This window comes from Nerophis ophidion, linkage group LG04, assembly GCF_033978795.1.
Source record: "Nerophis ophidion isolate RoL-2023_Sa linkage group LG04, RoL_Noph_v1.0, whole genome shotgun sequence".
Classification (NCBI taxonomy): Eukaryota; Metazoa; Chordata; class Actinopteri; order Syngnathiformes; family Syngnathidae; genus Nerophis; species Nerophis ophidion.
The window spans coordinates 17,616,137-17,638,865 of NC_084614.1; the positions used below are offsets into that span (position 1 = coordinate 17,616,137).

General features: G+C 40.5%; 1 protein-coding gene across 1 annotated transcript in view; it reads right to left on the reverse strand.

Moving 5' to 3' along the window:
* LOC133552154 (uncharacterized) overlaps nt 1–22,020 on the reverse strand; it is a 36,024-nt gene extending 14,004 nt beyond the window's left edge. Inside the window, exons 1-8 of the mRNA XM_061899510.1 lie at nt 21,996–22,020; nt 21,675–21,739; nt 13,985–14,043; nt 10,017–10,037; nt 9,668–9,930; nt 9,513–9,600; nt 5,376–5,599; nt 5,019–5,306 (exon numbers count right to left, since the gene is read on the reverse strand). Of these exons, the coding sequence (XP_061755494.1) occupies nt 5,019–5,306; nt 5,376–5,599; nt 9,513–9,600; nt 9,668–9,930; nt 10,017–10,037; nt 13,985–14,043; nt 21,675–21,739; nt 21,996–22,020 (1,033 nt within the window). The remainder of the gene's footprint in view (nt 1–5,018; nt 5,307–5,375; nt 5,600–9,512; nt 9,601–9,667; nt 9,931–10,016; nt 10,038–13,984; nt 14,044–21,674; nt 21,740–21,995) is intronic.
* Nucleotides 22,021–22,729: the final 709 nt, after the last annotated feature.

The following is a 22,729-nucleotide window of genomic DNA, read 5'->3' on the forward strand; positions in this document are numbered from 1 at the left end:
TACAAACCCCGTTTCCATATGGGTTGGAAAATTGTGTTAGATGTAAATATAAACGGAATACAATGATTTGCAAATCATTTTCAACACATATTCAGTTGAATATGCTACAAAGACAACATATTTGATGTTCAAACTGATAAATTTTTTCGTGTGCAAATAATCATTAACTTTAGAATTCGATGGCAGCGACACGTGACAAAGAAGTTGGGAGAGGTGGCAATAAATACTGATAAAGTTGAGGAATACTCATCAAACACTTATTTGGAACATCCCACAGCTAATTGGGAACAGGTGGATGCCATGATTGGGTATAAAAACAGCTTCCATGAAATGCTAAGTAATTCACAAACAAGGATGGGGCGAGGGTCACCACTTTGTAAGCAAATTGTCGAACAGTTTTAGAACAACATTTCTCAACGAGCTATTGCAAGGAATTTAGGGATTTTACCATCTACGGTCCGTAAAATCATCAAAAGGTTCAGAGAATCTGGAGAAATCACTGCACGTAAGTGATGATATTACGGACCTTTGATCCCTCAGGCGGTACTGCATCAAAAACCGACATCAGTGTGTAAAGGATATCACCACATGGCCGCAGGAACACTTCATAAAATCACTGTCAGTAACTACAGTTGGTCGCTACATCTGTAAGTGCAAGTTAAAACTCTGCTATGCAAAGCAAAACCCATTTATCAACAACACCAAGGAACGTCGCTGGCTTCACTGGGCCCGAGCTCATCTAAGATGGACCGATGCAAAGTGGAAAAGTGTTCTGTGGTCTGACATGTCCACATTTCAAATTATGTTTGGAAACTGTGGACGTGGTGTCCTCCGGAACAAAGAGGAAAATAACCATCCGGATTGTTATAGGCGCAAAGTTCAAAAGCCAGCAGCAAGCTGGCATATTGTACGTTAATCGCTATCTAGAAAAAAAATATATATAGCGCTAAGCACTGGCTGACAACTATAATGTCAATCACTAGCATGACAACTAGGGCGTTCGATGCTACAAGACAACTAGAGCGTTAATCGCTAGTTGGCAACTACAAGGCTAATTGCTGGCTGACAACTAACGCGCTGATTGCTAGCTGTAACTAGAGCACTGTTCGCTAGGTGACAACTCACACGCTAATCACCAGCTGACAACGAGAGCAGTAATCGCTTGCTGACAATTAACGCACTAATTTCTGGCTGGCAACTGCCGCATTATTAACAGTGAGCTGAGGACAACTAGCGCACTAATCGAAAGCTGGCAACTAGTACGTTAATCGCTAGCTAGAAAAAATATACATATAGCGCTAATCACTGGCTGACAACTATAATGCTAATCACTAGCTGACAACTAGGGCATTCAGTGCTAGAAGACAATTAGAGCGATAATCGCTAGTTGGCGACTACAAGGTTAATTGCTGGCTGACAACTAACGCGCTGATTGCTAGCTGTAACTAGAGCACTGTTCGCTAGGTGACAACTCACACGGCAATAACTAGCTGACAACGAGAGCGGTAATTGCTTGCTGACAATTAACGCACTAATTACTGGCTGACAACTTCCGCATTATTATCCGCAAGCTGGCAACTAGTACATTAATCCCTAGCTAGAAAAAATATATATAGCGCTAAACACTGGCTGACAACTATAATGTCAATCACTATCATGACAAGTAGAGCGTTCAATGCTAGAAGACAACTCGAGCATTCATCGCTGGTTGGCAACTACAATGCTAATTGCTAGCTGACAACGTGGGCATTAATTGCTAGTAGACAACTAAAACGCCAACTAGCGTGCTAATCGTGAGCTGTAAAAAAACAGGGCTGATTAGCTAGCTGACATCTAATGCGTAAATTGCTAGCTGAATACTAGCACGCCAATCTCTAGCTGACAACTAGGGTGTTCAATGCTAGAAGACAAGTAGAGCGCTAATCGCTAATTAGCAACTGCAATGCTAATTGCTAGCTGACAACTAACGCGCTGATTACTAGCTGTAATTACAGCACTGATTGCAAGGTGACAACACATTAATTGATAGCTGGCAACTAGAGCACTGACTGGGAGCTGACAACTTGGGCATTAATTGCTAGTAGACAACTAAAACGCTAATGGTGAGCTGACAACTAAAGAGCTAATCGTGAGCTTTCAAAACAGGGCAATCGCTAGCTGACAACTAATGCGCAAATTGCCAGCTGACTACTAGCACGCCAATCTCTAGCGGACAAATAGGGCGTTATTTGTTAGCCTGTCTTAAATGCTAACATGAACATAATAATAGTACCAAATAATTGTTTTAGATGTTTAAGATGGAAAGTGTAGCTGCCATTGTGATGTGCACTCATGTTTTCGAATAACTGTAAGTCCTCAACTATACTAAGTCTTTCAATGGTTAGGATCTGCACTTTTGGATGATTTACCAGCTACTAAGGTAATCTAATTAGTAACTAGAGTAATCTAATTAGTTACTATGGTCATCTAATTAGTTACTATGGTAATCTACGTCACAGCAGCTCAGACGAGGCCCCAAGCAGAGTGGGCGGAAAGCGTTTGCACAGACAACGGAAGGATATTTTCACAACAAAGTTCTAAAGCTTAGCGATATTTACAATATATCAGATTCTAGAAGGGTTTATGTTGTACCCTTTGCATTCATATTTTACTGTTTGTTACATTTTTGTTGCGTTTCACTTGATTGTAAAATATGTCAATCAAAAGGAGGTGTGACATTCATATTTTGTCAATATTCAGTATTTTATCCCTCATAGAAAAATGTAATATTCCATTACGTTTTTTAAGGCGGTCTGTCATAACGTTTTTTAGCATTCAATCAGACATTGTGAGGTTTTGTATTAGTATTCCTAAAAATAAATAACCGGCCCCAGACACATTTTTCTCTCTAAATGTGGCTCCCGAGTCAAAATAATTGCCCGGGCCTGTTTTAGAATGTAAAATACTGTATTTTTCGGACTATAAGTCGCAGTTTTTTTCATACTTTGGCCGGGGGTGCGACATATACTCCGGAGTGACCTATGTGTGAAATTATTAACATTACCGTAAAATATCAAATAATATTATTTATCTCATTCGCGAAAGAGACGAAGAAAATGTCAGCAATCGTCACATACACGTCAACAATCGTCACATACAAGTCAACCAATAAGAATTCGGCGGGTGAGGGTCATGACAGAAGTGCAGTGTGGGTCATGGAATGCTAACTGCTATATGCTAAATGTTACTGCTGTAGCCATACTTGCCAACCCTCCTGGATTTTCCGGGAGACTCTCAAAATTCAGCGCCTCTCCCGAAAACCTCCCGGAAGAAATTTTCTCCTGAAAATCTCTCGAAATTCAGCCGGAGCTGGAGGCCACGCCCTCTCCAGCTCCATGCGGACATGAGTGGGGACAGCCTGTTTTCACGTCCCCTTTCCCACTATACAAACAGCTTGCCTGCCCAATCACGTTACGACGTCTACGGATTTTAATAAAAAACTGCACACACGAGGAGACAAAGCAGAAGAACGAGGAACTTACAGCCATGGCGACGCCGTCTGTAATAAAGTGATCTATGTTGGCTATAGCGTTATGGCCGGGGTTGCTTTTTGATTGGCCAGTACGCAAATGGCAGAACAAAGGTTACTCAAATAGTGAAAGGTAAGTGTTGCTGTTGTTTTTTTTAGTAACTAGCAAGCACAGTACAGTTAGTAGAACAACTGTGTTTTTGTTACTGTGTATTTGATAGGTGCCGTCTGAAATTAAACTATTTATTTTATTTATATATATATATATATATATATTTTATTTATTTTATTTATATATACAATAAAATAAATTTTATTTATATATACAATAAAATAAATATATATAGCTAGAATTCACTGAAAGTCAAGTATTTCATATATATATATATACAGTATATATGAAATACTCGAGTTGGTGAATTGGCTATAAATAAACTCCTCCCCTCTTAACCACGCCCCAGAGCCCCAACCACGCCCCCAACCACACCTCCGCCCCACCTCCGACCACGCCCCCCAGCCCCCACCCCCCGAAATCGGAGGTCTCAAGGTTGGCAAGTTTGGATGTAACTATTAAAATGGATAATTTCATCGTTGGCGGTAACTTATAAAAACTGAGAAGGGCTGATCAAAAATGGCACCGAAAAGGAAATCATGTACTGCAGATTACAAGCTGGACGTGGTGAAATATGCAGCACAAAACGACAAGAGGAAGCGGCGCATACCTTTGGAGTTGGCAGAGTTGTTTAGAAGCGACATCGAGGAAGAAGATTTCATGGGATTTATCGATTAGGAGTGACAGATTGTTTGGCAAACTTATAGCGTGTTCTATATGTTATAGTTATTTGAATGACACTTACCATAAAATGTTAGGTTAACATACCAGGCACCTTCTCAGTTGGTTATTTATGCCTCATATAACGCACACTTATTTAGCCTGTTCACTATTCTTTATTTATTTTAAATTGCCTTTCAAATGTCTATTCTTGGTGTTGGATTTTATCAAATAAATTTCCCCCAAAAATGCGACTTATACTCCAGTGCGACTCATATATGTTTTTTTCCTTCTTTATTATGCATTTTCGGCAAGCGCGACGTATACTCCGGAGCGACTTATAATTGGAAAAATACGGTAGTTGACTGTTGTTGTTATTTATAATGTTGTTTTGATATACTGGGAGGCTAAAGAACACAGCACTTCATTTTTGAATGTGTAGTTGGCAGCTGATATTGATACTTGAAACATTTCAATAAAGTAGTGAATTATTCAGCACATGATAGATAGATAGATAGATAGATAGATAGATAGTACTTTATTGATTCCTTCAGGAGAGTTCCTTCAGGAAAATTAAAATGAGTTCACATGTTTATTGTGGTATCGAATAAGCATAGAAAACTGTGGAAATGTATTGGTATCGACGACTGTAACTCTGGTAAGGTGACAAGCCTATGCTGGTATCATTAAATCAATCATCCAAATAGTGATGCAATGGAGCAGTGTTTCAGTTCTTACCGACCACGTCGACGTAGATGTGAGCCACAGGGAACCCGGCCAGGTCAGTGACTTTAAAGACGCCCGCGTCAGACACACGCACCTTCTTCAAGACCAGCGCAGAGCCCTCGGCATTCAAGCGCCCCTCCAGCTGGGGGTCCTGAGCGGTCACCAGAACGCCCTGCTCCAGGACCAGCCGGCCCTGTTGGGCTGCTTTGGGCCTGTAGACCACGTTTACGTGGGAATGCGGCAAGTAAAGCTTCATGACCACGTCGTCTCCATTCGAAGGGCGCAGGAAGTCCTGGTGCTCTGCGGTCAAATGAGAAGGTGTAAAAACCGAGTAAAAACACCGCCCTCCCGGCGGGACCGCTTCCTTACCTCGCACGTGGAGGCAGTTCCTCCTCCGGACTTTGCCCTCAAAGTCCAGCACGGTGAAACTCCCCTCGTCCGCCTTCTTGACCGAGTGCAGCGCCAAGCTTTTCTCCGACACGCTCAGACGCCCGGCGTAAGCGTCGGCCAGCACTGGGGGGTACAGGAGCACGGCCGGCGGCTCCGTAGCGTGTAGCGGGTCTGAATAATTGATGTGCAGGACGGGACCGGGCCTGAGCAAGGCCGGGGAAAGACAGCATCAACGGGAGGTGAAGCGACGAAGTTTGCGGAACGTTTGAACATAACTTCCACTAATTGTAACAACTTCCTGTTGTGTCATGCTGATCATGGTCCTCTCAGGGTGTCACCATGAATTGATTAACGTGGACCTCGACTTAAACAAGTTGAAAAACTTATTCGGGTGTTACCATTTAATGGTCAATTGTACGGAATATGTACTGAACTGTGCAATCTACTAATAAAAGTTTCAATCAATCAATCAAAAACAGTCACCGTACTGTATGGTACGCTACCTCAAGTTTAAAGTCATGGTTCAGTTCATTTTGGGCTACTAAAGGAAAAATATGCAAAATACAAACCTGACTTTTAAAAAGTAAGTAATTATCCAATAAATCCAATCTTGTGTAATTACAATTGATCGTAGTATAACAATTTTTATTCTTGTTAAATGACAATAGTTCCTTGTGAAATTCCAACTATTTTTTCCGTAATAATACTATTTTTCTGCGATGAGGTGGCGACTTGTCCAGGGTGTACACCGCCTTCCGCCCGAATACAGCTGAGATAGGGTCCAGCAACCCCCCGCGATCCCAAAAGGAAAAAGCGGTAGTAAATGGATGGATGGATAAAACAATTTCTGACTGATGTATTATTTTAACAATTTCTTGTAAAATTCAGATATTTTTCTAATAATATTTAATTACTTCTTGTAAAAAAAATATTTTAAGATTGCAATTTATTTAATGTAAGGTTAACTGGCAACACTAAATTGGCCCTAGTGTGTGAATGTGAGTGTGAATGTTGTCTGTCTATCTGTATTGGCCCTGCGATGAGGTGGCGACTTGTCCAGGGTGTACCCTGCCTTCCGCCCAATTGTAGCTGAGATAGGCGCCAGCGCCCCCCGCGACCCCGAAAGGGAATAAGCGGTAGAAAATGGATGGGTGGGATGGAAGTTTAAGACTTGTACATTACATTAAACTCAATTATTTTTTGTTTTTATTTTGTTGACCTATTTTTACGCTCATAGTATTGGACATTTGTTCTCACAAAATAATCCCCTCAATTCCCTCCCAAAAAATTAATTAACTGGCTGGAATATAAAGACAATATAACATGCATCCATAAACCTGGATGCATATGCAAAAGTGCAAAATATTTATCTGTACAGTAATCTATTTATTTATAGGTGCACCTTATTGCTTGTTTATCCTGCACTACCATGAGCTAATGCAACAAAATTTCCTTCGTATCTGTACTGTAAAGTTCAAATTTGAATGAGAATAAAAAGGAAGTCTAAGTCTAATATTAAGATGTATGTTTTAATAAATGTTTTTGTAAGTGTGAGATTTTGTTTTATATTTAGACGTCTTTCTTTTAAAATTGCCGTGTTTACTCATTTCAAAGAAGTTCTTGGGGAAGAACATTTTTTTTTTCTTGTAAAATTGAGACATCTATCTTGGAAGATTCTAACTTCAAGGTTTTTTAAATTGTGACTTTTTCTTAAGTAAAAAATGAGAAAAAAAGTTGGAATCAAAAAAAAAAAAAAAACTCTAGAGTCACAATTTTTATAGAAATAAAGATGTACCTCTGCAAGAGTTTCTTTAAAATTAGAAAATACAGCAATTTTACGAGAAAGAAGTCGGAATAATACAAAGAAAATAAATACCGTAAATTATAATACAATTATAATATACTTTTTTCTTACACTTTGAACCTTAATTTATGTTTTTTTTCTCCAACAACAGCCATACTAAAAATAAAAAAATATATATTAAAAACGTCTAAATGTCCTACAAGAAACATACAAGTTTAGTCGTTTCGTCTATTTTAGTCATATTTACAAAAGATAAACACGGTAGGCTATAGGCTGCCAGGAGCTACAGTAGCAGCTACACCACAGCTAAGCATACAATTGCACACAAGATGTAATATGTATAAGTAATATTTATCCTTAAATAAACAATATTAGAGTCTAAAACAGCATATTTGTTAATATAAACAAGTATCAAATATTATGGCTACATAGTACTCACACATACAAAGTTTCCCAGGCAGACGTGTATTAAAAACTATCCAGTAAAAAATTGTTCAATCTTTTACAGCATGAACTTAACCATTAATTATTGTGACTAATGAGTGTCGCCAAAAACTTCTACTGCACTTTTTGTAATTTTGCTTATCGTTCAAACCATTATTTATAAGAGACAAGAACACACGTCTTTATTTTTCTAGGATTTTAAAAATGATAAAAAAACGCTTGAAAGATGCGGCTAATGGGAGTCACCGTTGTACATCAAGCCCTCTAAAACAACTTCAAAACCATTCATCAATGTTTTATATTTAATATATTATATTTAATATATGGGTTTTTCTCTGATAACAGCCATACTAAAAATTTAAATAAATATTTTAAAAAAGCAAGCAAATACACCTAGAGCAGGGGTGTCGAACTCAAATACAGAGTGGGCCAAAATGTAAAACTGAACAAAGCCTTGGCCAAAGTTGAACAAATTAAATGCTAAGTAATGGTAAATAGGTTATGCTTGTAGCACTTTTCTACCTTCAAGGTACTCAAAGCGCTTTGAAACTATTTCCTAGGGGTGTAACGGTACACAAAAATTTTGGTTTGGTACGTATTTAGGTTCAGATGTCACGGTTCGGTTCATTTTCGGTACAGTAAGAAAACAACAAAATATAAATTTTTTGGTTATGTATTTACCAAATTTGCAAAATCTTCCACCAAAAATATTTTTCTTAGTGGAATATTTGATGTGAAGTAATCGGAACCTTGGATAGGTCAATAATTCATAATAACATTGATTTTGATTCAATATTATGTTTTGAGCAATGACAGTTTGAAAGAAAAAAAAACATCTTTGTTTTATTAGTCAACGTTACAACTTTTTGTCAATTACATTTAGCCTTTAAACTTTTTTAGGTTTTTGTTTATTTTAATAGTGTTTTTAGAATGTGCCGTGGGCCTTTAAAACATTAGCTGTGGGCCGCAAATGGACTCCGGGGCACACTTTTGACACCCCTACTATAGCTAATAAAAAATTAAATCTGATAAATTTATGGGTAAAAAGCAGAGCCTGGCAAAGCATGCGCGTTTATCATAACTCTCTCGCTCTCTCTGTCTCTGCCCCTCCCTCACGAATGTTGCAGCGCACATAATTTGTTTGGTGTTTAACCCCTTCTTAACCCTGAACGTACATTGAAAATACACGCAACCCTAACTTAAAAGGCCGGACACTTGAGGCATTTAAGAAACTCCACCCGGACAGCCCGGCAAAAGAGGACATATCCGGTGAAAAAGGGAGGTATGGTCAGTCTATCGACCACTAAATGGTAACACCCGAATACGTTTTTCAACTTGTTTAAGTCGGGGTCCACATAAATCAATTCATGGTGCCTCGGTGTGCATTGTTTACACAACGTGCGGTGCGCTACTAAATATGTCCGTGTGGAACTCGTTCGGTACACCTCCGAACCGAACCGGTTCAATACAAATACTCGTACCGTTACATCCCTACTATTTCCACATTCACACACTGATGGCGGGAGCTGCCAAGCAAGGCCCTAACCAGGACCTATCAGGAGCAAGGGTGAGGTTTCTCGCTCAAGGACAAAACGGACGTGACAAGGTTGGTAGAAGGTGGGGATTGAACCAGGAACTCTCAGGTTGCTGGCACAGCCACTCTCCCAACCGCGCCACGCCGTCCCCAAATTAACATTTTAATAGGGATCCAAACATGTTCTGCATTGAATATTGAACAAGCAAAGCTTATATAACTTTATAGTGACACGCAAAAATCGAGTTTCAAATAATAATAATAATAATAATTAAAAAATATCAATGGCATAAGCCCTACCCTCTACTAGGCGATTTATTCTCGCATGACGTACCTGAACTCCAACCTGATTGGACCTTGGACCTGGTTCAAGTGGATGTAGTACGTGTCTCCGTATTTGACCACCTGCTCCACGGCGCAGTCTAAACAAGGGCAGACAAAAAAACACCACATGAACCTTGTAGAGCGGCGGTAGGTGTGCGTCTTTACCTCTGACGATGAGGACAAGGCGCTTTAGCGGATGGCTGCTTTTGCTGACCACGTAGACGCCCTCGTCCTCCTCCTGGACGTCCTCCAACACCAGGTGGCCAAAAGAATTGAGACGCCCTCGTTGGTCCGCCACTACGCCCGAACGAAGAAGAACCACCTGGGAAGACCTATTGGTCCTGGGTGTGAACACCACCTCGCCGACGTCGCCGGGCGGGATGTCGATGTGAATATCTTCGCCGAAGAAGGCCGTCCTGTGTTCTTCTCTGACTAGACGGAGAACACAAGACAGTTATTGGTGTTTACGTCATTAAAAAAGTGCACTGAGATAACGTGGGCACTTCAAGTTTACCTTTCAGCGACGCTGATGCAACTGCGAATGAAAGAAAGAACAGAGGAGATCAAATTAACATCAACCTTTTTGGACGCCCTAGGGCCGACAAAACCCAAAACAAGTGAAGTTGACACGTTGTGTAAATCGTAAATAAAACCAAAATACAATGATTTGCAAATCCTTTTCAAACTATATTCAATTGAATAGACTGCAAAGACAAGATATTAAACGTTCAAACTGGAAAACTGTATTTTTTGCAAATATTAGCTCATTTGGAATTTGATGCCTGCAACATGTTTCAAAAAAGCTCGCACAAGAGGCAAAAAGGACTGAGAAAGTTGAGGAATGCTCATCAAACACTTATTTGGAACATCTCACAGGTGAAAAAGTTATTTGGGAACAGTTGTGGGCCATGATTGGGTATAAAAGCAGCTTCCATGAAACAAGGATAGGGCGAGGGTCACAACTATGTGAACAAATGCGTGAGCAAGTTGTTTAAGAACAACATTTTTCAACCAGCTCTAGCCAGGCATTTAGGGATTTCGCCATCTACGTTCCTTAACATAATCATGAGGTTAAGAGAATCTTGAGAAATCATTGTACACAAACAGCAAGGCTTAAAACCAACATTGAATGGCGGTACTGCATCAAAAACCAACATCAGTGTGTATAGGATATCACCACATGGGCTCAGGAACACTTCAGAAAACCACTGTCAGTAACTACAGTTTGTCGCTACATTTCTAAGTGCAAATTAGAACTGTATTATGCAAAGCAAAAGCCAGTTATCAACAACACCCGGAAACGGCGCCGGCTTCGCTGGGCCCGAGCTCTTCTAAGATGGACTGATGCAAAGTGGAAAAGTGTTTTGTTGTCTGAGGAGTCCACATTTCAAATTGTTTTTGGAAACTGTGGACTTCGTGCCTGTAGTCCTGACCTGTCTCCCATTGAAAATGTGTGGCGCCTTATGAAGCCTAAAATACCACAACGCAGATCGGACTGTTGATGCTGTACATCAAGCAAGAATGGGAAATAATTCCACAAAAAATGGTCTCCTCAGTTCCCAAACCATTTACTGAGTGTTTTTAAAAAGAAAGGCCATGCAACACAGTGGTAAAAATGGCCCTGTGCCAACTTTTTTGCTATGTGTTGCTGCCATTAAATTTAAGTTAATGATTATTTGCACAAAAAAAATTACGTTCCTCAGTTCGAACAATAAATATCTTGTCTTTGCAGTCCATCCAATTGAATATAAGGATTTGCAAATCATTGTATTCTGTTTGAGTGTGAATGTTGAACTGTTTTTGGAAATATTCGACATTGTGTCATCCGGACAAAACGGAAAGCGAACCATCCAGACTGTTATCGACGCAAAGTTCAAAAGCCAGCATCTGTGATGGTATGGGGGTGCATTAATGCGCAAGGCATGGGTAACTTACACATCTGTGAAGGCACCATTAATGCTGAAAGGTACATACAGGTTTTGGAACAACATATGCTGCCATCTAAGCGCCGTCTTTTTCATGGACGCCCCTGCTTATTTCAGCAAGACAATGCCAAGCCACATTCAGCACGTGTTACTACAGCGTGGCTTCGTATTATTGCATACATCAGCAGACTAATTAGGAGCCTTTGTTTGTTTACTTACTACTAAAACACAAGTTGTCTTGTATGTTCACTATTTTATTAAAGGGCAAAATTGTTCTTTGATTGCAATAATAAACATATGTTTAATGCACCCTAAGATTTGTAGTTAAAATATTCTCCAATTTTCACCTGGACTACAATACTGAGGGTGTCCAGAGATGGCAAAGTCTTTAGCCTCCTCTACAACATGTCGCCGCGCCCGCTTTTACATTTCGCGATCTGCGTGTCGACTGGTCATTTTATGTTCAACCTCTGTTAACACACGAAAGCGTCTGCAACGCATACTTAGTCAACAGCCATTAAGGTTACACTGAGGGTTGTAATATAAACAACTTTAACACTCTTACTAATATGCGCCACACTGTGAACCCACACCCAACAAGAATGCCAAACACATTTTGGGAGAACCTCGGCACTGTAACACAACATAGACACAAAAGAACAAATACCCAGAATTCCATGCATCCCTACTCTTCCGGGCTACATTTGCACCAAACCCCACACCCCTCAACCGACGCACGGAGGGGGTGGGGGGATTTGGTGCTAGCGGGGTGTATAATGTAGCCCAGAAGAGTGGGATGCATGGGATTCCAGGTATTTGTTCTTTTGTGTTTATGTTCTCCCAAAATGTGTTTGTCATTCTTGTTTGGTGTGGGTTCACAGTGTGGCACATATTAGTAAGAGTGTTAAAGTTGTTTACTTCACGACCCTCAGTGTAACCTGTATGGCTGTTGAACAAGTATGCCTTGCAATCGTTTGCGTGTGACAGCAGATGCCTCGTACGACATGTGACTGGGCCGGCAAGCTGATTGGACGTGTTGTAGAGGGCGTCAAAGTCAGCACATTCATAGGTTGCCCTTATTATTGTTAATCGAGGGAAGTTCTGCAAACTTTCGCGAGAATGGTTGATCTGACATTCGGTAGTCTCTCGGAATTTTTGGGAGGGTTGGCAAGTGTGATACTGTCAAGCGGCATTCATAAAAAACTTGCAGGCCCCACTATCATTAAATTTTCATATTAAGGTGTGAGCCGCGTGTCAGACCCCTGATATATACATAGCACAAAGTAAAAAAAAACTCTGTATGCAGTGTTATTTCATTTTAAATTTCAAAAGAGTTTTGTGGCTCCCATTGTTTTCTTTATTTTGTGTAAGGGGTCAAAATAGCTCTTTGAGTGGTAAAGGTTGCCGACCCCTGCGCTAGAGAATGAAGAGTGCTTGAAACTCTGCATGTCAACATCTCCGACCGGTGCCATACCCACAAAATGCCGAAGCAACCATTTCCGAATCAACACCGTATGAAAAAATTTGTCATCTCCAGAACGTCCGCTGGAACCTACCACCTAGCGAAGGACATTAACCATTTGATTTTATATTATGCAGCTCATTTTATTTGACAGTTATTGTGAATTATGTGAATTATATTTATATAGCGCTTTTCTCTAGTGACTCAAAGCGCTTTACATAGTGAAACCCAATATATAAGTTACATTTAAACCAGTGTGGGTGGCACTGGGAGCACGTGGGTAAAGTGTCTTGCCCAAGGACACAACGGCAGTGACTAGGATGGCGTAAACGGGAATTGAACCTGCAACCCTCAAGTTGCTGGCACGGCCACTCTACTAACCGAGCTATACCGCCCCATTATTGAAATATCTTGTGTGACATCATCCAAAAAAGTGCACTTTATTTGTTTTTAACTATTGTAGTGGCGTTCTGTACAAAAAGTGCACATTTATTTAGTGTTGTTTTGATATGTCATCTTAGTGACATCATGCACTAAAGTGTACTCATAGCTTGTTTTAAAATGTCTGACAATACTGCACTTTCTGTTTTGAAATGACATGTTTGTGCCACTGCTTAATAACTGTTTAATAAATACAGTTTTGGTAAATACACTTAGTTGTGATTTCCCTCTCTGCATGAAAGTTTAAAATGAGTATATATTAATGCAGTATAAAGAAGAATGTTTTAATGTAGACACATAGAATCCTCATACTGGTGTGATCATATGCATTAAGTGTTCATTCAAGGCTAAGGCAAAATATCGAGATATCAAGAAAAGGCCATATCGCCCAGCCCTACTTTGAAAGTCAAAAAATAGAAATTTATTGCTGACTTATGACACTTTTATGAGCGAAGTACTTTTGGACCCGAACATTAAGGGTGTACGGTAAATCTTAAGCTTGCACATGGGTTACATGTGTCGCCATGTTGGCACTGCTAACAGTATTCCTGCTGAGTCAGCACACAAAAAAAGGCAGAGTAAGTGCTCAGTGATGAGCTCCGCGTGGAATCTCCACTGACCATCTCCCAGGCGAGCCGTCACATTTGTGCTTACCCGTGCAGAGCATGTTGCCCAGCAACACGCACGCCATCCCTCTCATCATCTTTGTCAGTCTGGAAGAAAAAGAGAAAACACACAAAAATAAAAGGAAGGTTATTGTGTTTTGTGTCAGTCTTTGAGATATACTCAAAAGGGAGGAATGTTTTTTGCAGCAGGTTCCTTTCACGTACAGGATCTTGGACTTGCCTTTTTGCGGCAGCAGGCCCTTTTACAAAGGAATGGCACTCCTGTCACATATAAAGGTTCTTTGACTTGCCTTTTTGCAGGACAGTAGACCTCCGCCCATTCACAAAGTCCACTCTGCTTTAAATGTATGCAATTCTTCGTTAATGGTGCTATCTGCAGAAGCAAAAAAGAGTCCTGCAGAGGGTGCTGTTTCACATTACTCAACATTTCCCAGCAGGAAGACGCCTTGACAAGACACAAAGTTGTGTAATGCCGTGCTGTGCACTGTACCACAGACGTCTGTAAATGTTATTTAATGTTTGTTTGATTGATTGATTGAAACTTTTATTAGTAGATTGCACAGTTCAGCACATATTCCATACAATTGACCTCTAAATGGTAACACCCAAATGAGTTTTTCAACTTTTTTAGGTCCACGTTAATCAATTCATGGTGTAATTCAAATGTGTAACACTGAATTTAATAACTGAGATAGGCATATTATAATATTTAGTATCAAAAACAAGCTTTTTTACGGCGTTTTCTTATGGCCGTTGTCAGAATCATTTTAACTAAGTTATCACAAAAACGAGAAGACCAAAAGCTGTCTTTGAACCTACCAAGAAGAAGGCTTGTAAAACTCCACTGTGTAGATGGGAAGCAACATGAAGGGGTTTCTGTTTCTTTCATGTATTGTAATCAACAGAAAGATATTGTCTGACCCAAGAACTACAGAAGCGAAGAGGAAGCAGGACCAGGCTCCCTTCCAGGCACCGCTTTTTTTACTTTTTTTACGACGTCTTTTTTGAACCGACCTTTTCTTTTGAACCGTTTCCTAATCAAAGACGATGGTTGTTTACGGCCCCGTCCCTTTGGAAGCAGCTGTTGCCATTAGGTCAGGGAAGGTCCAAATAAAAGAAGGAGGCATGCAATTTTTTGGCAGAGCGTGCTGAGACACCGTACAAGGGTACAGTGTCAAGGCGTCTCTCCTCAAATTGAGCCAAATTGAATTCTGTCCCTGTTTAATTATTTGCTTCTTGTCTTGTTTAATATACGTCACTAGTGTTTGAACCAAGATTAAATTCTGGACACATATGTACAAATACAACATTTTGCATTCAATTTGAATATCAAAAAATTGTACGGACGCTTGTGATGCAAAGGTAAGATTCACCAGAACTTGACACAAGAACTCCTTTGTGTAAACAAAATGTGACAGCTATAAATTGAGCTTATCTTATTAAATATAGAAATTGCTAGTATTGTTGTAAATCTTTGTTTTTTTTAAACAAAATAAAGTGGCTAGTGCACAATAACTACATAACAACAAAAACTACGAGTGGCTTCCGTTTAAATCGTTTGGGTTTTGCCCTCAAAACCTACCTGTATGCACAAACTTATTCCCTGACTTTGTAAACAATAAGAAAAACGACCTCCCCAAAAATATTTTGTAATGGTAACGACAAAAAGAAAACTCTCGTTTATATACTGATACTGTATTAGGTATCAAAAGTATCGGCACGTGGATCAATCACCCCTACTTTACATTCAAGCTTTGTGGGTATCTCCTTGTGTCGTCCTGCTCGGTGTGTGTGAGTAGCATGCTTGGTCGTTCTTTTTATGAATTTTATGAATTTATTATGAATTAATAAAAGACCCAAACTTCATGCATGTTTTTTGTGACCAACAAGTATGTGCTCCAATCACTCTATCACCCAAAAATAAGAGTTGTAGAAAGTATTGGAAACTTAACACAGTCATGACATTATGTTCTTTACAAGTGTATGTAAACTTTTGATCGCGACTGTAGGTTAAATGACATGGAAGACCACGTCAAGTGATGCATCAGGGCACGTTAAATAACGAAAAAGACCACGTTAAATACAGTGGAAGTCCACATTGAATGACGTGGCAGAAGACATTCAAAAACGTGGTAGAAGTACAGAGCAACAATAAACCTTAAAGGCACTACCTTTACGGCTTTTCACACACACAAGTGAATGCAAGGCACTCTTGGTCAACAGCCATATAGGTCACAGTGAGGGTGGCCGTATAAACAACTTTAACACTGTTACAATTATGCGCCACACTGTGATACTCACTCCAAACAAGAAAGATAAACACATTTCGGGAGAACATCCACACCGTAACACAAAATAAACACTACAGAACAAATACCCAGAACCCCTTGCGGCACTAACTGTGCGGGGACGCTACAATATACACCAACCCCCCCCCCAACCTCAACTTCCTCATGCTCTCTCAGGGAGAACATGTCCCAAATTCCAAGCTGCGGTTTTGAGGCATGTTAAAAAAAAATGCAATTTGTGACTTCAATAATAAATACGGCAGTGTCATGTTGGCATTTTTTTTCCCCGTAACTTGAGTTGATGTATGGCCCTATGATGAGGTGGTGACTTGTCCAGGGTGTACGCCGCCTTCCGCCCGAACGCAGCCGAGACAGACTCCGGCACCCCCGCCCCCCAAAAGGGACAAGCGCTAGAAAATGGGAAAATGGGGAGTTGTTTTTTTTTTAGAAAATCTTGTCACATTGTTTAATGCATCCAGCGGGGCCCATCCATCCATCCATCCATCCATCCATTTCCTACCGCTTGTCCCATTTGGGGTTGCGGGGGGTGCCCGAGCAGATCTCGGCCGTATCTGGGCGGAAGGGGGGGTACACCCTGGATTAGTCGCCACCTCATCGCAGGGCCCATCCAACAAAAATAGGCATAATAATGTGTTAATTCCACGACCGTATATATCGGTATCGGTTGATATCGGTATTGGTCACTAAGAGTTGGACGATATTGAAATATCGGCAAAAAAACCATTATTTTACATCTCTACCCATGACATTTAAAGGCCTATTGAAATGAGATTTTCCTATTTAAACGGGGATAGCAGGTCCATTCTATGTGTCATACTTGATCATTTTGCGATATTGCCATATTTTTGCTGAAAGGATTTAGTAGAGAACATCCACGATAAAGTTGGCAACTTTTGGTCGCTGATAAAAAAGCCTTGCCTTTACCGGAAGTAGCAGACGATGTGCGCGTGACGTCATGGGTTGTAGGGCTCCTCACATTTGAACATTGTTTATAATCATAGCCTCCAGCAGCAGGATCTATTCGGATCGAGAAAGCGACAATTTACCCATTAATTTGAGGGAGGATGAAAGATTCATGGATGAGGAAAGTTAGAGTGAGGCACTACCAAAAAAAGCGACGGCTCCGGGCGGCGGCAGTGGTACCATTTCAGATGTAATTAGACACATTTACTAGGATAATTCTGGAAAATCCTTTATCTGCTTGTTGTTTTAATACTGTTTTAGTGAGGTTCTAAGGTCATACCTGAAAGTCCGATGGCTGCGGTGAACGCCAGTGTCTCTCGGAGAAGCCAATGGAGGAGCCAAGATCACAGATGCCTTTTTGACAGCTACAGGAGGAGGTCCCATAATCCACTGAAGTCTCCGTTAAGAGCTGACTTAATATCACAATTTTCCCATCCAAAAACTTGCTGGTTGATGCAGAGAAACATGTTCGCTTGACCACTCTGTGTTAAAGTTTTACAACAAACAAAGAAACACCGGCTGTGTTTCGGTGCTAAAGGCAGCTGCAATCCACCGCTTTCCACCAACAGCATTCTTATTTATAGTCTCCATTATTAATTGAACAAATTGCAAAAGATTCAGCAACACAGATGTCCAAATTACTGTGTAATTATGCGATGAAAAGAGACAACTTTTAGCCGTGTGTGGTGTTGGGCTAATATGTCCGCTACAACCCGAGACGTCACGCGCACGTGTCATCATTCCGCGACGTTTTCAACAAGAAATTCCGCTGGAAATTTAAAATTGTAAATTAGTAAACTAAAAAGGCCGTATTGGCATGTGTTGCAATGTTAATATTTCATCATTGATATATAAACTATCAGACTGTGTGGTCGGTAGTAGTGGGTTTCAGTAGGCCTTTAAATATTAAAAAAGACCACATTGAATAACGTGGCGGGCCACTTAAAATGATGTGGCGGGCAAGATGTGGCTCTCGGGCCTTGAGTTTGCCACCTGTGCCCGAGAGGATTTCTGATGATCTTTTGGCTGTACACGTCACGAATGCTCGCAGCTCATTTTGCAAATCCAGAAGTTGAAGGATGGGTACGTACCAAAAACCACGACTAACCTACTCAGTGGCCTCGTGGTTAGACCAGGGGTCACCAACCTTTTTGAAACCAAGAGCTACTTCTTGGGTACTGATTAATGCGAAGGGCTACCAGTTTGATACACACTTAAATAAATTGCCAGAAATAGCCAATTTGCTCAATTTACCTTTTAATATATATATATATATATATATATATATATACACACTGTATATATACTCTGTATGTCTGTCTGTATATATATATATATATATATATATATATATATATATATATATATATATATATATATATATATATATATATATATATATATATATATAAAAAATGGGTATTTCTACCTGTCGTTCTGTCGTACATTTTTTTTCCTTTTACGGAAGGTTTTTTTTAGAGAATAAATGATGAAAAAAACACTTAAATGAACGGTTTAAAAGAGGAGAAAACACGAAAAAAAAGAAAATTTAATTTTGAAACAAAGTTTATCTTCAATTTCGACTCTTTAAAATTCAAAATTCAACCAAAAAAAATGAAGAGAAAATTTGAAGCTTTTTGAAAAAATTTAAAAAATTATTTATGGAACATCATTAGTAATTTTTCTTGATTAACATTAATTTTAGAATTATGATGACATGTTTTAAATAAGTTAAAATCCAATCTGCACTTTGTTAGAATATATAACAAATTGGACCAAGCTATATTTCTAACAAAGACAAATCATTATTTCTTCTAGATTTTCCAGAACAAAAATTTTAAAAGAAATTCAAAAGACTTTGAAATAAGATTTTAAATTTGATTCCACAGATTTTCTAGATTTGCCAGAATAATTTTTTTGAATTTTAATCATAAGTTTGAAGAAATATTTCACAAATATTCTTGGTCAAAAAAACAGACGCTAAAATGAAGAATTAAATTAAAATGTATTTATTATTCTTTACAATAAAAAAAAAAAAACTTGAACATTGATTTAAATTGTCAGGTAAGAAGAGGAAGGAATTTAAAAGGTAAAAAGGTATATGTGTTTAAAAATCCTAAAATCATTTTTAAGGTTGTATTTTTTCTCTAAATTTGTCTTTCTGAAAGGTATAAGAAGCAAAGTAAAAAAGTAAATGAATTTATTTAAACAAGTGAAAATCAAGTTTTTTTGGATTTCTAAATTCTATTTGAGTTTGTCTCTTTTAGAATTAAAAATGTCGAGCAAAGCGAGACCAGCTTGCTAGTAAATAAATAAAATTTAAAAAATAGAGGCAGCTCACTGGTAAGTTCTGCTATTTGAGCTATTTTTAGAACAGGCCATGCAGCGGGCTACTCATCTGGTCCTTACGGGTGACCTGGTGCCCACGGGCACCGCATTGGTGACCCCTGGGTTAGATTGTCCGTGCTGAGATCGGTAGGTCGTGAGTTCAAAAGTCATACCAAAGACTATAAAAATGGGACCCATTACCTCCCTGCTTGGCACTCAGCATTGAGGCTTGGAATTGGGGGTTAAATCACCAAAAATGATTCCGGGCGTGGCACCGCTGCTGCTCACTGCTCCCCTCACCTCCCAGGGGGTGATCAAGGGTGATGGGTCGAATGCAGAGAATAATTTCGCCACACCTAGTGTGTCCGCCCTGAGATCGGTAGGTCGTGAGTACAAACCCCGGCCGAGTCATACCAAAGACTATAAAAATGGGACCCATTACCTCCCTGCTTTGCACTCAGCATTAGGGCTTGGAATTGGGGGTTAAACCGCCAAAAATGATTCCCGGGCGCGGCATTGCTGCTGCACACTGCTCCCCTCACCTCCCAGGGGGTGATCGAGGGTGATGGGTCAAATGCATAGAATAATTTCGCCACACCTAGTGTGTCCGCCCTGGGATCGGTAGCTCGTGAGTTCAAACCCCGGCCAAGTCATACCAAAGACTATAAAAATTGGACCCATTACCTCCCTGCTTGGCACTCAGCATTAAGGCTTGGAATTGGGGGTTAAATCACCAAAAATGATTACTGGGCGTGGTACCGCTGCTGCCCACTGCTCCCCTCACCTCCTAGGCGGTGATCAAGGGTGATGGGTCAAATGCAGAGAATAATTTCGCCACACCTAGTGTGTCCGCCCTGAGATCGGTAGGTCGTGAGTTCAAACCGAGTCATACCAAAGACTACAAAAATGGGACCTATTACCTCCATGCTCGGCACTCAGCATTAAGGCTTGGAATTGGGGGTTAAATCACCAAAAAGTATTCCCGGGCGCGGCACCGCTGGTGCCCACTGCTCCCCTCACCCATCAGGGGGTGATCAAGGGTGATGGGTCAAATGCAGAGAATAATTTCGCCACACCTAGTGTGTCCGCCCTGAGATCGGTAGGTCGTGAGTTCAAACCCCGGCCGAGTCATTCCAAAGACTATAAAAATGGGACCCATTACCTCCCTGCTTGGCACTCAGCATTAAGGCTTGGAATTGGGGGTTAAATCACCAAAAATGATTCCCGGGCGCGGCACCGCTGCTGCCCACTGCTCCCCTCACCTCCCAGGGGGTGATCAAGGGTGATGGGTCAAATGCAGAGGATAATTTCGCCACTTAGCTCCAATTAGCAAGCCTGTGCTGACAGACAACAAGCGCGCGGCAGCGGCGATGCAGATCCCATCCCGTCAGCCAGCCGCCTGCGCTTTTGTCCCACCCACTCAGCGAGGAGGAGGCGATGTAGAGTCTCCGTCATTCTTACACTTTTTGTCCACGGCTTTCTGTATCATCCGTCTCTTGCAAACACGACACCAGTCAAAATGGTGTTGCAGGGTGCCGGGTTGGGAGGGGGCGTGTGTACTTACCCCCCTCCCCAACCTCCATGCAGCTGATGGTGCAGACCTTCAGGGTGTGTCGGGACCACCAACATGCATGCCGCCTGGCCCACTTCCTTTTAGAGGAAAATGGGGGCGGAGGAGAAGTCCCCATGGTGATGGAGGGGGAAAAAAAAGAAAAGAATGGAGGCTGATGGGAGAGCGTCCCCCCCGCCATTCCACACTCCCAACTTCCGACACAGTGAATGTGTCACTGCCACACCTGGCAGCCCGGGTCCCCCATTGACACTTTGGGATGTTGGAAGGCAACCAGCACTTTGCTGGATCAGAACTCCACACAGGCTGGACAAAGGCATGCAAGCATCAGGACATTCAGGATGAATGGGTGGAAGGAGGGAAGGTCTCTCTGTGTGTGTGTGAAATAATGAGCGGTAAATTAGCCTCCATGTCGTGGAGGTGATTTTAAGCCCATCAATTCTGCTCCTGTGCTCACACGCCCTAAATAAGATCCTAAATAAGCAGACCCGTTTTGGACCCAATCCTGTCAAGCAATGAAAATGGTTGCAGTGGTGCTAGAAGCTTACCTTCGTCAAATGAGGACGCAGAGAAGTGTTGTTGTTTTTTTTCGTGGTAAACCACCTTTTGTCTCCTTTTCAACAGCACAGCTCGGAGGACAGCAGGAGCGAGGTTTCCCGTGGTGCTGCTTTGTGCATCTACTGGGCTCGGAGACGCTCGGCAATTATCGGCTGCGTTCGGCGGCTTGTGGCGACTGTTTGGGTACACACACATTTGATGGTCACTTCTACTTTTATTACTGTTAATTAGAACTTTAGTAATTAAGATACAATACATATATGTTTCGTACTAAAATAATATTAATTCATGTTAAAAATGGGTGATGTTACTTGTCTTAAATTTGTTAACGGGCATTTCTTATTTAAATACAAAAAATAAGCACGTTTGTCGTGCTTAATACATATGTACTTTGAATTGAAGCAAATAAGATATACTAACTCAAAATAATATAAATAGTGACATTTACTTTCATAATTACTAGCATATTCAGTAGTGTAAAAGCCGGCTAGCAATATTTTCCTGGCTCGTTTTTTTAACGAACGAGCTCATTCGGTAAGTATAAGAAACAGTTTGCTAATATTCGACACCAGCATAAAGGGCTACACTTGCCAAAAAGATTTTTAAAAATACTTTTTACTGCCAAAAATTAAGCTTGAGGTAATAAGATTGCTCATTCGCTGTTTTTTACCTGAAACGCCATTTTGTGGATCGAGCCAAATGACAACCTTGGTATCGATACCAGTGCGATACCATCGACATTGTGTCAGTTCTCCTTATTTTCAGAAACCTCCAAAGCGGGGGTCCCCAACCTTTTTGAAACCAAGAGCTACTTCTTGGGTACTGATTAATGCGAAGGGCTACCAGTTTGATACACACTTGAGAAAATTGCCAGAAATAGCCAATTTGCTCAATTTACCTTTAATAAATAAATATATATATGTAAAAAAAAATGGGTATTTCTCTCTGTCATTCCGTCGTACATTTTTTTTTCCTTTTACGTTTTTTTTTTTTATAGAGAATTAATGATGAAAAAACACTTAATTGAACAGTTTGAAAGAGGAGA